The sequence below is a fragment of the Gorilla gorilla genome, chromosome 6 (genome assembly GCF_029281585.2).
Source record: "Gorilla gorilla gorilla isolate KB3781 chromosome 6, NHGRI_mGorGor1-v2.1_pri, whole genome shotgun sequence".
NCBI lineage: Eukaryota > Metazoa > Chordata > Mammalia > Primates > Hominidae > Gorilla > Gorilla gorilla.
This window is the reverse complement of record NC_073230.2, coordinates 35,364,688-35,380,456: the sequence shown is the minus strand read 5'-3', so window position 1 is coordinate 35,380,456 and position 15,769 is coordinate 35,364,688. Positions and strand designations below refer to the sequence as shown.

Genomic DNA, 15,769 nt, shown 5'->3' with positions numbered 1-15,769 from the left:
TTTACTACCACCATCTCATGTCAAAGTAAACAAACGGACAAAATAAAGCTGAAAGCTTATGTACTCTTTCAGGAATACTTTGTGCCTGAGTTTGTGCATTGGATATAACCATGTAGCATGCAGAGAGTGTGTGCTGAGCTTACCTTAGAGAGACTGCATAGATGTGTAAATAAAAAATAAAAGATTATTGGGTAGCAGTAAGGCCACATTTTTATTGTAGCATTTACACTATGTCCACTGCACTCACAAAGAAACTCACTAATCCAGTTGAAGCATGTTGGCATAGACACGTATGAGGAAGAGAGTTGGCCAATCTGGATTCCACTGGCAGCTGTAGTAGGCATGTCGTGGAAGACCATGCTAGATGAAACTGTTAAAATAAGTGGTGGTGGTACTTCTGGTCACCAGAGAAAGCATGTCCTCTTGGCAAGCATGTATTTTTTCACACTTAGTTTTTCTTCCAGGCTCAGCCTGACTTCTCATTCTTTGTGTCATCTCTCTTTTCCCTAAAGTATTCCCTAAAAGTAAAGGGGAAGAAAAAATCTTTTCTTGTTCTTTAACAACATTTTTAGGAAAAACAAATGAAGAATGATGGTTGTTGCTTTAACAATAGTGTTTCTACTTGCAGCTGTTCTTGTTTCGAACTTCCCAGGGAGGTGGCATGGAAAGCGGAACCAGGGCTGGGACTAGGGCAAGGCACACGAGGTACTGGGAGTGAGCACCCTCTTCACTGGGGCACTCCAAGTACCTCACTCCTCACCCTAGTCCTGGCCCTGCATGGAACTCTGGGCGACCCAGCTCCTGGTCCCACTTCTGCTGCTGTGTGACCTCACCAACTTGTCATTGTTTCCCCCTTCAAAATTGGGTAGAAGAGGTTTGCAAACTACAGGATCACAGAGGCTGTACTTGGTTTATTTTTGTATATAAACAATACCTTCTATTTTGCTGGGGGCTAGCAATTGAGAACTGTTCAACTGAATGTAACAGCTTTGTAGATATAATTCACATACCATACATTTCACATAGTTAAGTATATAATTCATTGGTTTTAGTATATTCACAGCACTGTGCAGCCATCAGTACAACCTAGTTTTAGAATATTTTTGTCATCTCTCAAACCACGTACACATTAGTTGTCACTGCCCATTTCCCCTCTTTCCCAGCTCCTGGAAACCACTAATCTACTTTACTCCTTTATAGATTTGCCTATTCTGGATTTCATACACGTGGAATCATATGTGACCTAAAGTGTCTGGCTGCTTTCATTTAGCATGACATTTTCAGGGTTCATCCATGTTATCACATATGTCAATACTTTGTTTTTATTGCCAAAGAATGTTCTTGTGTATGAATATGGCATATTTTGTTTATTCATTTCTCACTTGAGGTACAGTTCCATTTTGAGGATCCGCCAACTATTTTCCAAAGCAGCTGCACCGTTTAACATTCCCACCAACAATGGGTGACGATTCCAATTTCTCCACATCCTCACCAACACTTATTATTGTCTGTTTGATTATAACCATTCCAGCAGGTGTGAAGTGGAATCTCGTTGCGATTTTGATTTGCATTTCTCAAATGACTAATATTGTTGAGCATCTTTTCAAATGCTTATTGGCATTTGTATATCTTCTTTGGAGAAATAACTATTCAAATCATTTGCCATTATTTAATTGGGTTATTTATGTTTTTATTGTTGAGTTGTAAGAGTTCTTTTTATGTTCTGGATACAAGTTCATTATCAGATATAAAATTTGCAAATATGTTCTCCTATTCTGTGGGTTGTCTTCACTTACTTGACGATATCATTTGCAACACTAAGGTTTTAGTTTTAACGAAGTCTAATTATCCAGTTTTTTCTTTTGTCACTTGTGCTTTTGGTGTCATATCTAAAGAACCATTGCCTAACCCAAAGTAAGGAGGATTTATTCCTGTGTTTTCTTCTAAGAGTTTTATATATAGTTTTAGCTCTTACATTTACATTTAGGTCTGTGATCGTCTTGGTGTATGAGTTCATTCAACTGAATTTTGAACCTTGCAAAATGATCCTTTCTGTAAATTGGATTGATTTCCGCCCCCCACCCGATGGGATATGGAGCCAAATGTAAGTGCTCCAGAGGCTACCACCAAGGTGTACCATCTGTCAAACTGCATTTATCATAACAATCTGGTACACTGTAATATATATGTTTTATATATAATATATATGGGGTGTGTGTGTGTATGTGTGTGTGCGTGTGTGTATGTATGGTAAAATGAAAAATCCTCACTGGTTTTCAACCTTCATTTAGTTTTTATTGCTATTGAAATGCTCTTTAGGTGGTGCTATTGCATTTTCTCTCTTTTTCTTCCTTTTGGCTTTAAAAATCAGAGGGTTTACATCTTGCTTTGGTAAACCACGTAATTTCCTAGAGAAAAGCCTTTCACCAAAGTAGAAAACTAAAATAACTGCATTTAGATCACATTTACCTGATATGGCTTCTTCAGTTGAAATTCTTGAAGACATTACCCAATGAGTATCCTTCTCCAACTGGGTTATTTTGAATGTGCACCCTAACTAACAAATGAGCATACTGGCTTCTGAGAACTGGTTGCTCAACTGTAAGATCTCCATGTGGAATTAATGATCATTTCCAGCTCATACTCTTTCAATTTCCATGCGGCTAATTAAAAAGTAAAACTTTCAAGTGGTTGACTTCCTAAATGGAAATGCATTCTTTATGTTGGCTGTTTGCAAAATGCCTCTTCTGTTAAGAAACCTGTGTACAGTTTTTACATCTCATTTCCTGGATTATCTTTCCTGTGCCAACTCACAGTGTGGGACATTAGGAAATGGTATGCCTTTTTTTTAACCACTTAAAAAATTCCCAGGAAGGTTTTTTTCCACTCCAACCGCCTTCCCATTATGTTCTGCAGTCTGCCAAGCTTGCCAGAACTCAGCAGGTAGCCCACATGGTATGCATGTCTGTGTGAGAAAGCTCCCCTGATGTGGACAAGATGTTAGTTGTAACATGAAGCCAACATCTTGTCCACAAGTGTGCAAAAATACAGTATATCCACAAGCAACAAGGCCTTAAAGAATATTTAGCCAAATATGGCTTACTAAAATTACTCTATTGTTGTAAATGTGATTCAAAGATCAAAACTGCTAAATCTAGAGAAGAAAATCTATAGCCAAACAACCTGTTTTGTTGGCACCTTTTCAAAAACACAAAACATAGTAATATTTATGTGTGTTTTTTGTAATAAACTGGAGGGTCCCAAAGGAGGGCCTAGGAAGGATTTTACTGTAGACTATTTCCTACTGCAGAAGCAGCTCTGCTCATTTTCTAGAGCTTATATTTCAGTCAGTTCTTACCCTCTCCGTGCTTGGAGTATTATTTTGGGAAAATCTCTGCTTAGCAGTTATTGGTCAGCTAGTGATTGTTTACTATTTTTGAATTCTCCATCTGTATTCAAAATGCTCATATCACATCATATATCCATTTAGAATATAGATTGAATGTTGTCTTTATTAAACCCTCCACCCCTAATTTCAGAGCATTATCTTAAAAATGTTTAATCATCTTTGTCCTGCTTTTACCAGGAACATCTATACATCACTGAGCCCATTTTCCTCCGTTGGAAAATTGAATTAATAATACCCATTCCACAGAGCTGTTTATAATGTCCATCCCAGTAACATTTGTAAAGCATCTCCTGGCCTGCCTTTATGCTCAGGGAATGACAGTCATCGTTACCAGATCTTGTATATCATCTTTACACGTGTCTGGTGCAGCCCTTTCATATTTATACGCAATATCAAAAACATCTTAAAGAAGCATAAAAAAATTATAAATATGAAAAAGTATGTAAGCCTTAAAGCTAGAAGAAAAGAATCATTGTTTTTCGGTAGCCTATCCAGTCACCACACATGTAAATAGTTCTAAATCTCTTCAGCTTATAGGTTTGCAGGAGTGTGAGTGAGGAGTCTGTTGAATATCATCACCAAGTTCATTTTCACATCTTGAAATACTTTGTTTTTTGTCTTCAGTCTCGGTTTACTTCTAGCTGTCGTTATTTAAATAAAAGATTAGTTTGCAGTAAATGGATATACATTAAAATGGTTTGGGATAAACAATGTGTAACTAAAACCTTCATTTAAAGTCTTTCTTTTTAAAAGTCTGTATTTCATGTTGCGAATCATAAATTTATTTATTGTTTCCAGCTGATTGAGAGCACAAGATGTACCCTCTCTTCCACCTGCACCTAGATTATAGATGACTGTGTCTGTGGCTTTACATAGCAACAGTCCTCATAAAGTATTACATTATGATGTGGGAGCACCTATCAAACACCAATATTTTTCTCAACTGTGACAGGCTATAGAGCCAAGATTATGCTACTTCAAACAGCATTCTCATTATACATGGATTTACACACAACACATGCCTCCTTTCATCCCCAGTTGGACTTGAGAACAGTTGGGGGAAATGTCTTAGGAAACTTACTGCCTTAGTCCTATCCAACTCCAGATGACCTTCCCAAACCTTGGGTTTCTCTTTCTTTCCTCTCTCACTCTCCATACACATAAAACTCTTCTCTGTCTTTACCCCCTTTTCCTTTGGCTTATTTCTCCAGTCCCCCAAACCTCGTTTTTAAAAAAATTAAAATAGCCCACGCTATTAGTTTATCAAACGAGTTCCTGCTCAGGACTGAGCCCATGATGAACCAGGGAATGTACTTTCCAAGTACATTCAAGAAGTCACCCAAACCTGATTTTTTTTATTTATTTATTTTTTATTTTTATTTTTTTTCGAGACAGGGTCTCACTTTGTCACTTAGGCTGGAGTGCAGTGGTGCGATCTTGGCTCACTGCAACCTCTACCTCCCAGGTTCAAGCAGTTCTCCCAGGTTCAAGCAATTCTCCCAGGTTCCAGCACTTCTCCCAGGTTCAAGCAATTCTCCCAGGTTCAAGCAGTTCTCCCAGGTTCAAGCAGTTCTCCCAGGTTCAAGCAATTCTCCTGCCTCAGCCTCCCGAGTAGCTGGGATTACAGGTGTGCACCAACACGCCCAGCTAATTTTTTTGTATTTTTAGTAGAGACGGGGTTTCACCATATTGGCCAGGCTGGTCTCAAACTCCTGACCCTCAGGTGATCTGCCTGCCTCAGCCTCCCAAAGTGCTGGGATTACAGGCATGAGCCACCACGCCCAGCCTCCAAACCTGATTTTTGCCATCATGTGCAAACACACACATTGCTGTGCCAAGGTCTCCCAAATTCCCACATGCAGAGTTTATTCTTGTAATAGTCCTGTGTTTTTTGTTTTGTTATGTTTTGTTTTTTTAGGATACAGGTTTTAAAGACTGGTTTTATAATTCAACAGTTAGGTTCCTCCACACCAGCAACTGGCAAACTATGACTTATGAGCCAAATCTGGCCCTCCACCTGTTTTTGTAAATAAAGTTTTATTGAAACACAGCCATATTCATTTATGTATGAATTGTCTATGGTTGCTTTCACACTGTTATAAGAGTGAAGTCATTGCAGCAGAAATACTCTGGCCCACAAAGCCTAAAATATTTCCTGTCTGACCCTGTACAGAAAGTTTGCTAACACATGCTCTACATGTAATCTCATTGTAGATGGCCTTCTGGAAGGCAAAGATGTAATTACTGCACTGAGAAATTCTCCTTTGCCACAAATTTACAGAAAGGACTTGGCCAAGTCATTTAATCTACTTAGATTTAGTTTCACATTCAGTAAAGATGTGATTTTTAACACTGGCTTTTTTTCTGAGAGCAAAGTGATGGGAAAACTTCAATTACTGGTCATATAATACCACTGTCCTGCTGATGGCTGTGTTATATTTAGCATATTGTTTTGTCAACTTATCTCTTCCTTTTTTAAAAAAAAATGGCTGTCTATAGGATAAAATTATTTGGAATATTTGGGCTATAGTGGTAAGATATAAATATAGTTTCTTAAAAGAATGCAAAATTTAGATTATATGAACGTTTTCTTAGTGGTAGAGCAAAAACCTACAATTTTGAGTTTTTATGAAAGTGTCTAAAAATAACTGAACAGTTTTTTCATGAAGAAAAGTTTAGTCTTTCCTTTTTAAAAAATATATCACAAAACCAATAAAACTATCAAAAAGTGAACATACTTGTGTTGTATTGCCTTTTTGTATGCTATAAATGTGCCTGTTTTCATTAACCTCAGTGTGACCACTTGCAATGTGTTCTTGGGAGAAAAGGACAAGGTTGGAATGTTCCAGAGATACTGTCAGGGAAAACAGTGGCCAGGTTTGCAATAACATTTTCTCATCTTGTTCTTCGTAGCCATTTTCTTTATATTTTCATGTAAGATACATTTTAGTATTGTAATAACTGTGTTCTGATAAAAAAAAAAGTAATATATGTTCATTATAGAAAATGCAGAAAATTGGCCGGGCACGGTGGCTCACGCCTGTAATCCCAGTACTTTGGGAGGCCAAGGCGGGTGGATCACGAGGTCAGGAGATTGAGACCATCCTGGCTAACACAGTGAAACCCTGTCTCTACTAAAAATACAAAAAATTAGCCGAGCATGGTGGCAGGTGCCTGTAATCCCAGCTACTCAGGGGGCTGAGGCAGGAGAATGGTGTGAACCCGGGAGGCAGAGCTTGCAGTGAGCCGAGATCGTGCCACTGGACTCCAGCCTGGGCGACAGAGCAAGACTCCGTCTCAAAAAGAAAGAAAGAAAGAAAGAGAGAGAGGGAGGGAGGGGGAGGGGGAGGGAGAGAGGGAGAGGGAGAGGGAGAGAGGGGGAGAGAGGGGGAGAGAGAGAGAGAGAGAGAGAGAGAGAGAGAGAGAAAATGCAGAAAATATGGAGGAAGGGATAGAGAAGGAAATAAATTCTCCCAAAATTTTGCTCCCCAGAGATAACCACTGTTGATATTTTGGGGTATATCTTTCTAGGCTTTTTTCCCACATATATTACATGCATTTTTAAAAATTGCTATTATACTGTCTTAGGAATAATAATACTGCCATTTATTATTTGGCTTCACTCTGCGCTTTGCAACAGCTTAATCACTTAATCCTGACAGCATCCCTCATGTACAGATGGGATAAACCTCATTTTACCCATGAGAAATTTCACCCAAGAGGTTAAGTCTTTTGCCCAAAGTCACACAGCTCATGCCTAAACTCACATTCTTAGGTACTGTATGTACTCTTCTACCTACAAACTTCTGCTTACAGTCAATAAGCTAAAGTGCTTGTAACTGGCAAACTAAGTAACTTCTTTGTGGTTAAGGTACTATTTAGTAAAAGTGGTTCTTATACCCTGTAGTGAAGGTTTTCATTGAAGATTCCAGGCTGACCCTTAACTTCCTTCTGTGAGCCTGGATCTCCTCCACAGGTCTGCTGGACACACTCCCTGGCCTGCTGGCCACCAGATCTTTCAGGGTGGCTGCCACTTCTGCTCCCTCCCCCTGGGGCCACAGCACCCGATATGCTCTGGGCATGCCACAGGCCACCGGGCAATGCCTGGCTGCCCACTGGAGCCACCCTACCCTAAATCACAGGGAAATATTTTAACCACTAAATAAATCAGAAACCAGAATATAGCAGCTCCTCTAAAGGAGCTGGCTCCTGGAAGACTGCTTTATTTATTAGTTTTGAAGAGGAGTCCAGAGGGATAAGTTGCTTAGAATACTTTCAGTTGCAAGAAAAGTGAGTTGCCAGTTTAAATCAAATCTTGAACGTGCCCCTCTTGCCCAGGTTAGATTTTGAGCCTGTAGGTGAGCATCGTCCATGCCCTTCCTGTCACCAACTGCCATGTGCTCTGTTTTTAACTTTTAAGTCCAGGGGTACATATTTTCATACGTACATATGCAGATTTGCTACATAGGTAAAGTGTCATGGGGGTTTGTTGTACAAATTGTTTCATCGTCCAGGTACTAAGCCTAGCATCCATTAATTATTTTTCCTGATCCTCTCCCTCCTTCCACCCTCCACCCTCTGACAGGCCCCAGTGTGTGTTATTCCCCTGTATGTGTCCATGTGTTCTCATCATTTAGCTCCCACTTATGAGTGAGAACACACAGTATTTGGTTTTATGTTCATGCGTTACTTTGCTGAAGATAATGGCCTCCAGCTCCATCCATGTGCTTGCTCTGTTAGAAGGCTGTAACTCAAAGATGTTTAAGAAGGGTACTTGCACAATACCTAGGAAGGGCACTAGCAAAGAACAAAGCAAAGAATTAGTGTCCTTTAGAGCATACTATATCAGAACTTAACAAAAGCAAGCTTTTAAGAATTGTGTTTTCTTCTTTGTTAGAAGGCAAATCTAAGATTGACTGCGACATCCCAGTCGTAAAAGGCCTTGCCTGCAATTGGCTTTCCATTGGGAAACCCAATAAAAATTTGTTAATGCAATGTGATTCAAAATTGCTATGAAAGTTAAGAATAATAAAGCTGAACCTAAATAAAGTGCTATTAAATGTGTTTATATCTGTATTAGGCTTAAGCTGCACTGGCAATGAAAAGTTTCTACTTTTCATTGTTCAACAGTTTCAAATGTACCAGAAAATGCTGGCCAAAGACTATTGCCTAACTGAAACCAGATAGGCCCAGACTTCCAAAAGCTATGAGAAGAAAATAAATCCCTCTGTTCAAAATAATCTGAGCATTTTAAGTATAGCCATCACATACCATTTGGCACAATTTAGTACAAGTCTCTGTTGCTTTTCAGTAAATATATAATTAAATAAATACAAATGAACTATTCAAATAAAACACAAACATGTTGACGTAAAGTTATATGACCTCATGTTGCATGTGGGCCTTGTAGATTCAATTATTATTTCATTTTATCAAGTACATGTAAAATGAGACGTTTTCATCATAGGGTTCCTGAAAACTGATTTGGGGAAGAAATTCTTGCCTCTAGAATTTGCTCTGACCTTCTTGTAGGGTACTAATTAGCATTTGGGGTGATTTAAAGGGTGCTGAGAACTCCTTACCCAAACAGCATTACCATATCTACCATTATGAATTATTTTTTTGGTAACTTCTCTTCATAGTTCTTTTTTATATTTTTATATTGCAATATAAAAAAAATCTCTTGTGAGATGTTATTCAAATGAGAAATATAGCTTGATGATTCTATGAGGCCCTTGCCCACAAAGGCTTATAGTTTACTTTAAAAAGCAGAGGGAGGCATTAAAATCTCACTACTTGTTAAATACTATATACCAGACACGACTATAAGTACTTTATAGTTATTATATGATTTAATGCATACAACAACACTATAAGGAAGATACTATTATCCTCATTTTACAGATGAAGATACTAAGGCACAGAGATGTTGAGAAACTTGTCCATTGTCACAGAGAGTAGATGATCAAGCTGGGATTCAAATCACAGCAGAAGGGTTTCGCAGCCCATCCTCTTAATGTTCCTAAGTGACCTTCCCAATAGTGAGAGTTTCTTTGTTCCTTTCTTTAGTAAATACTATAAATAGAAGTGCAGGGAAGAAATTAGGATGGGGGCTCCACAGGGGACTCCCAGCTGAGCACGAGAGTGCTGGAGCCACTGCCTCTGGGAATCCTGGGAAATTCTGAAGGGGGAGACAGAGCAGCTCCTGGATCTTCTGTGCATCCTCGGCTACTCAGTTACTCCCTTCTCCCTGTTCCTCAACTTCTAGAAGATAACAGAATCAGTTTGCAGAAAAAATTCACCCCGTTCTTTTGCCCCTGGCAACACCATGAAGATGGAAGGGAGGAATATGTCTGTCCATACAAAATGAAGAACTCCCGGGGAGATGTTCTGTCCCCTGAGAATCCACAGTGATGTGGTCTAATCCCCTAAAGAAGAGGGCCAGGCTGCTGTTGTCATGATATCAATGCTGTCAATACATACCTGCTTCTAGAAACCTTACCTCTTTGTTGCCTCCTGCCACTACATTTGGACTCTGCCATACCTCCAATCCCCAACATGGAAGGAACTGGGAAGAGCCCCAGCCTGAGAGGATTCTTGAACTCCTCGTTCAAAAGAAGTGCTGTCTGTCAGCCATTCAGTGCCTCCATTCCTCTGTGTCCTTGTCTGTAAAATGAGTCTTGTAGTATTCTTTTTGTCTACATCACTGACTTTGTTGTGAGAATCACGCAACGTTTGTATTGACAAATATTTGTGGAGTGTGTTCATACGTTGAAGGCAATGAATGAGAGATGACAAAATAGGCTAGAGTGCTGATATGGTGACTTTTTCCAATTAGTAGAGCACCTATATGTTCTTAGAAGAAAGTCTGATGTCTTCTTGACATGCACAAATTACCCAAGAACCCAGTGGTTTGCTCAGAGTCAAAAAGGTCAGTCTTGCTTTATAGATGTTAAGGAAAAAGTGCGAGCCAGGACCTGAATGGCTCTTTTTCACCATCTCCCTTGTACAGTGTTGCTGTTGAAGGTATGTCCTGCCAGTTCCAAGGATTAGCTGCTATTTGGGGGGTTTGCAGGTCCATTTATGGCTCACACCATGGTAGATCCTTATGTGGGCCTCTCTTCACAGATTTGTTTCATAATTGTACTCTCAGCCAAGATTTCCCCAAACCCAAGTACTGTGTCCAGGAAGATGGTTACAAAGGAGTTTCTAACTCATCATATACTCTTCCCAAACCAGCCTTCCTCTCCATCTTGAGCCTGTCCTTAAGATGTCCTGTCTGTCTTGAGCCTGTCCACACTCTGCCTGCCCTAATGATAACATCACTCCCCTTTGGGGACTCTCTTATCACTCGTGCAGAGTGGTTCACTTCCTTCCAGGTATTCAGCTCTGCATACCACAGGGGACTCTCCAGGCTAGCCATGGTGAGGTTTCTAAGGTTTTTAGTACACCTCTCTTTGTAACTACAGAGGTATCATTCAAGTGGCTTCCCAGAAGAAATGTGATCTGCATCCAGGTGACCTCAATAGATTCCTAGTTGTAGGAGGGGCTGCCATGATTTTTAAGAACTCCTCCGATGGGCATTTTGCTTACTCTGCAAAAGACGCATAATACACAACATACCAGAACGTATACATCCAAATGAATATTGGCCTTGGGCTGGGCACATGGCTCATGCCTGTAATTCCAGCACTTTGGGAGGCTGAGGCGAGAGGATCCCTTGACGCTGGGAGCTCGAGACCAGGCTGGGCAACATAGCAAGAGCCTGTCTCTAGAAAAAAATTAAAAATAAAATCAGTGAGGCACAGTGACCCATGCCTGTAGTCCCAGCTACTTGTGAGGATGAGGTGGGAGAATCACTTGAGCCCAAGAGTTAGAGGCTGCAATGAGCTATGACTGCCACTGCACTCCAGCCTGGGCAACAGGACGAGACCCTGTCTCTAGAGAAATAAAATAAATGAATGTTGTCTTTTAAAAAAGTACCACACTGGGGGATGTTTACCTGACCTGTTTCAATGACTCTACCATTGCTCAAAATATGTCTTCAGCTGCTTTTTTGGAATGGCCTTCAAAGATAATTTCCAATCTCATGAAAAGCTGAGATTCTATTTAGCTTCACCTTATTTGTTTTCGGTAAGTTTTTGCTGTGTGGTTTTTACTTTAAGGGGTTCTGGGAGCTGAATTACCTACTTTATTCTCCAAACTTGACTACAAATGGCCTTTGGCTCCTCAGTGATAGTTACCACCCTTAGTGATCTTCCATAGAAGTCCAGGTATTTTCCAAAGGTGTTTTCAATAGGAAGTCCAAAATATTTTTGAGTAATAAAATGGCAGTGCAGTAGAGTAAGTACATATATCCCCCTAAGATGGCAGCATTAAAGGGAATAACCCTATTTTTAAAAATATATGTCTGGCATTTGTCTTTAGCTTGATTGTAGTCCGTCACTGTGTGTTGGTAAAGCACTGTGTTCACGATGGATGTCATGTTGTGTTCCAAGGGATGCTAGACTTGTGCTTACTTACAGAGAAACTAACTCACCATTGTCTTAGCAGAAAACAAATTAAAGCAGCTTTATGTGGATTTGCCCAGAGAATGCACACATTACCTTATTGGATTCATAAAAATGAGAAGAAAGTTTTAACGGCATTCATTTTTCTAGGTACCTTCATATGACAGCAAATTGAAATAGCATTAGCTGCCTTCTTGCTGGCTTCAAATTACAGAATGACTCAGTTGTCTAAATAATCATTTTAAAAAATCAGCCCCTTTTCTGACTTTCCCATGAGAAGCAGCTTTAGAAAAATGAAAATATACTTCATGGGTACTAATTCATTTTCTCTTTTACTTAACTTTGTGAGAGATTGTGAAAAGTTTTTATGCTCTTATTATAGTGAACAAAAATTGTATGAAATGTTCAGTTTCTGAAATACCTAATTGTCAGAGCATTTCTGAATTTGGCTGCAGACAAATGGTCAACATCGTCCTTAAGGGCCTATTAAGATTGTGAGCTGGGCGCACTGGCTCACACCTGTAATCGCAGCACTTTAGGAGGCCAAGGCGGGTGGATCATGAGGTCAGGAGTTCAAGACCAGCCTGGCCAAGATGGTGAAACCCCATCTCTACTAAAAATACAAAAATCAGCCGGGCATGGTGGCGGGCGCCTGTAATTCCAGCTGCTCGGGAGGCTGAGGCAGAGAATTGCTTGAACAAGGGAGACAGAGTTTGTAGTGAGCTGAGATGGCACCACTGCACTCCAGCCTGGGCGACAGAGCAAGACTCGGTCTCAAAAGATTGTGATACAGCTGCCAGAGGAGAAAATGATCATGAAAACTGTCCCACCATTTTCAGTCCCCATCCCCATCCCACAAGAATACAGTAAAGGTGGCATTTCTTGTGCCCAAGTATAAGGCCCACTCATAACTTGTGAGTGAACGTTAAACAACACTTCATACTCAAACTAATTCATTTCTGTTTCTTCCATTAACCCTGGACAAGCCCATCCCTGCCAGATGCGTTGCATTTTACATCTCCCTCAGTCTCATAGTGCTCAAAACTTCTTGGTTCAGGCCTTTCTCAGGTTTAAGGTTAGCCACTAAATCATGTCACTGTGGTGTTAATTTCCTTCCCTGTGCTGAGGATATGCAAATACGTTTGGCCTAATCCTCATCACCTGTCCTCTCCTAGTGTGCCGAGTCTGCAAGCAGGCGTTGGTGGGACAGGGCTTGGGGGCTGCAGGGGGAATGGAGCAAGAGGAATGACTGTAAATGTTGGCGGCGCCAGCCCAGCCGTGCTCCCATCCTTTGGCAGCCCAGCATCTGCTGGGAAGTGTGCAGTTCCATCCAGTCAGCCACAGCCTCCCAGTAGGAGATAAGCCGGATGAAGGAGGCTGAGTCTGGCAGCGGATTCCAGGCCTGATAGAATAATGTCTGACATTCAACTCTGCAAAGTTGGGATAGAGTGTGTGGAGACGATCCCACAGGAGCCACCAGCTGGCCTATTTTAACTTTGGCTGTTGACAGTTCATGCTGAGAGCACTTGTTTCTGAATTCAACAAATCTGGAAACTCGACGTTTTAATTTCGGGTTTTCATTTGGAAGAGTCATTTTACTGGAACCCAAATCCTTGCAGACATTACCCTAAGGACATGCTGGTCTTGTCTATACCACTGAGTAGAGAAGACTAGAAAAACCTCCAACACCAAATGGCTGTCCTTGGGAAAAGCAGCAGTCAGTTATGCTAAACAACCACAGAAGGCATGGTCTTAGAATGTCACCAGAGTCCCCAGGGAGCTGCTGAGGCTCATCTGGAGACTGCCGCCAACAACCACAGCCTGGGTTCTCGCCTCCAGACCACGGCCTCCCCATAACTCCCTTCGGGTCCTTAAAGAGACCCTGTTAAATGATTAAAATGCTGTGGAAGGAAATTTTAACATATGCAATATCTGATTCTTTTCATCATCATATCACTTCCCATTTTTTCCACTTATCCTGGCTTCTAGGCGAATGTTGATCATAATGTTTTACTGCCAGGGTGAGGAACTTTGAGGAGACGGCTCTGGCACCTCTGTGAGTTGTTAGAAGCATGTATCTCTGGGTGATCCAGGAGGTTTATGAGTTACCTGGCACAGATTAAGCTCAATAAAAGGAAATATTTTGGTCAAATGCTTCCTCTTTTAAATTAATACTCTCTTGACTATTATGCAAAAAAAAACCATTATTAAAAGCTGTTAGTACTTTTGCTGACTTGAAAATATTAGGAAAAATTTTCCTATTAAAAGTTATTTTGCTGACTTTAAGTTATTTGGTTATTTTGCTGACTTTAAGAATATTTTATAAGGCCTGGCGCGGTGGGTCACGCCTGTAGTCCTAGCACTTTGGGAGGCCGAGGCAGGCGGATTGCCTGAGCTCAGGAGTTCGAGACCAGCCTGGGCAACACGTTGAAACCCCATCTCTACTAAAATACAAAAAATTAGCCAGACATGGTGGTGTGAGCCTGTAGTCCAGTCCAGCTACTCAGGAGGCTGAGGCAGGAGAATTGCTTGAACCTGGGATGCGGAGGTTGCAGTGAGCTGAGATCGTGCCACTGCACTCCAGCCTGGGCGACTGAGTGAGACTCCGTCTCCAACAAAAAAAGAATACTTTATAACCAACATAAAATGTGGTTCGAAAAGTACCATCTAAATGAAAATCAGACCTTATTTATTTGTTCTGTTTGTCTTCAATGCACTTCCTCATTTTTATCTTTATGTATTTCTTTCTGTAATGATTTATATCCATTTCATCCAAAAAGTTTAAAACACAATATAAAATGCCCTGTAAACATTTATACTAAGTTCCCTAGAACACTTAAGAAATTCACTGAATTTTTCTAGGCATACACTTCATTCATTCTAATGAAAACTTGGCTGAGGAAATCATAGAGTTTGTATAACTGACTTCCAATTTCTTCTTCCTTATACCTAGGCTTCTAAAGCCCAGGTGTGATATAAATTCTTTTTTTAAAAAAAATACTTTTCTATTTTTGTAGAGACAGGATCTCACTACATGGCTGATCTTGAACTCCTGGTCTCGAGCAGTCCTACCACCTCGGACTCCCAAAGCACTGGGATTGCAGGCTTGAGCCACCATACCTGGCCAGAAATTGCATTTTTAAGTGAACAGTTCAGAGCCCTGTATTTTTCATGGATTATTTTAAGAATTACGATGATGATGAAGATGATATAATCCCTAACACTGCAACCCATTATGAAGTTACCAGGGGCCCACCAAAATTTTGCTATCAAGGCAACATCCCTTAAACAAGTTAACAGAGATATTCTTTTTCAGTGACTCTTCTGGAAGAATTGATGCCAGTCTGCCCTTATGACAAACATATTTCTTAATGAGATCTGATTTACGAAGTTTTGACAGTTATGCTTTTCCCCTCTCTTACTGCCACTTTAAGAAAAATCATGCTGGTAAGCTACACTACAAAACTTCTGGCCTGCAGAGGGCTCTATAATACCATATTTTCCTAGACAACACTTGTAAAAAGGAAAAAAAAAAAAAAAGATACTTGCTGGAAGGGGGAAGGGGAAGCCCAGAGGCTTTATAATGCTTCCAGCAGTCAGTCTGGTTGCAGTCTGGTAAACAGACTAGGAATTGTGGGCAAAGCCCTTTTCCTTGAGTTTTCCACCAACCATGAGATCAGATGACTCTGTCCGGGACTCATTACTTTAATAGCCTACAGCTAGTTCACATAGCAGCAGGAGTCCACCAAAAAGGCATTTAATTATTGAAACTAAAACTGGTACTTGTAACTGCCGGTTAGTAGTAGTCAGATTTTTTCAGTATTTCAAGTAATTTATAAAGCGCTTACAC

General features: G+C 40.4%; 1 protein-coding gene across 2 annotated transcripts in view; it reads left to right on the top strand.

Annotated features, from left to right (window-relative positions):
- The window catches only part of JAZF1 (JAZF zinc finger 1), a 356,426-nt gene that overhangs the window by 244,070 nt on the left and 96,587 nt on the right, over positions 1–15,769 (top strand). Inside the window, exon 4 of one of the 2 annotated variants that reach the window (XM_063708432.1) lies at positions 6,204–6,286. The exons of the other annotated variant lie outside the window; for it this stretch is intronic. Coding sequence (XP_063564502.1) covers positions 6,204–6,286 — 83 coding nt within the window. The remainder of the gene's footprint in view (positions 1–6,203; positions 6,287–15,769) is intronic. 2 annotated transcript variants of the gene reach the window in all.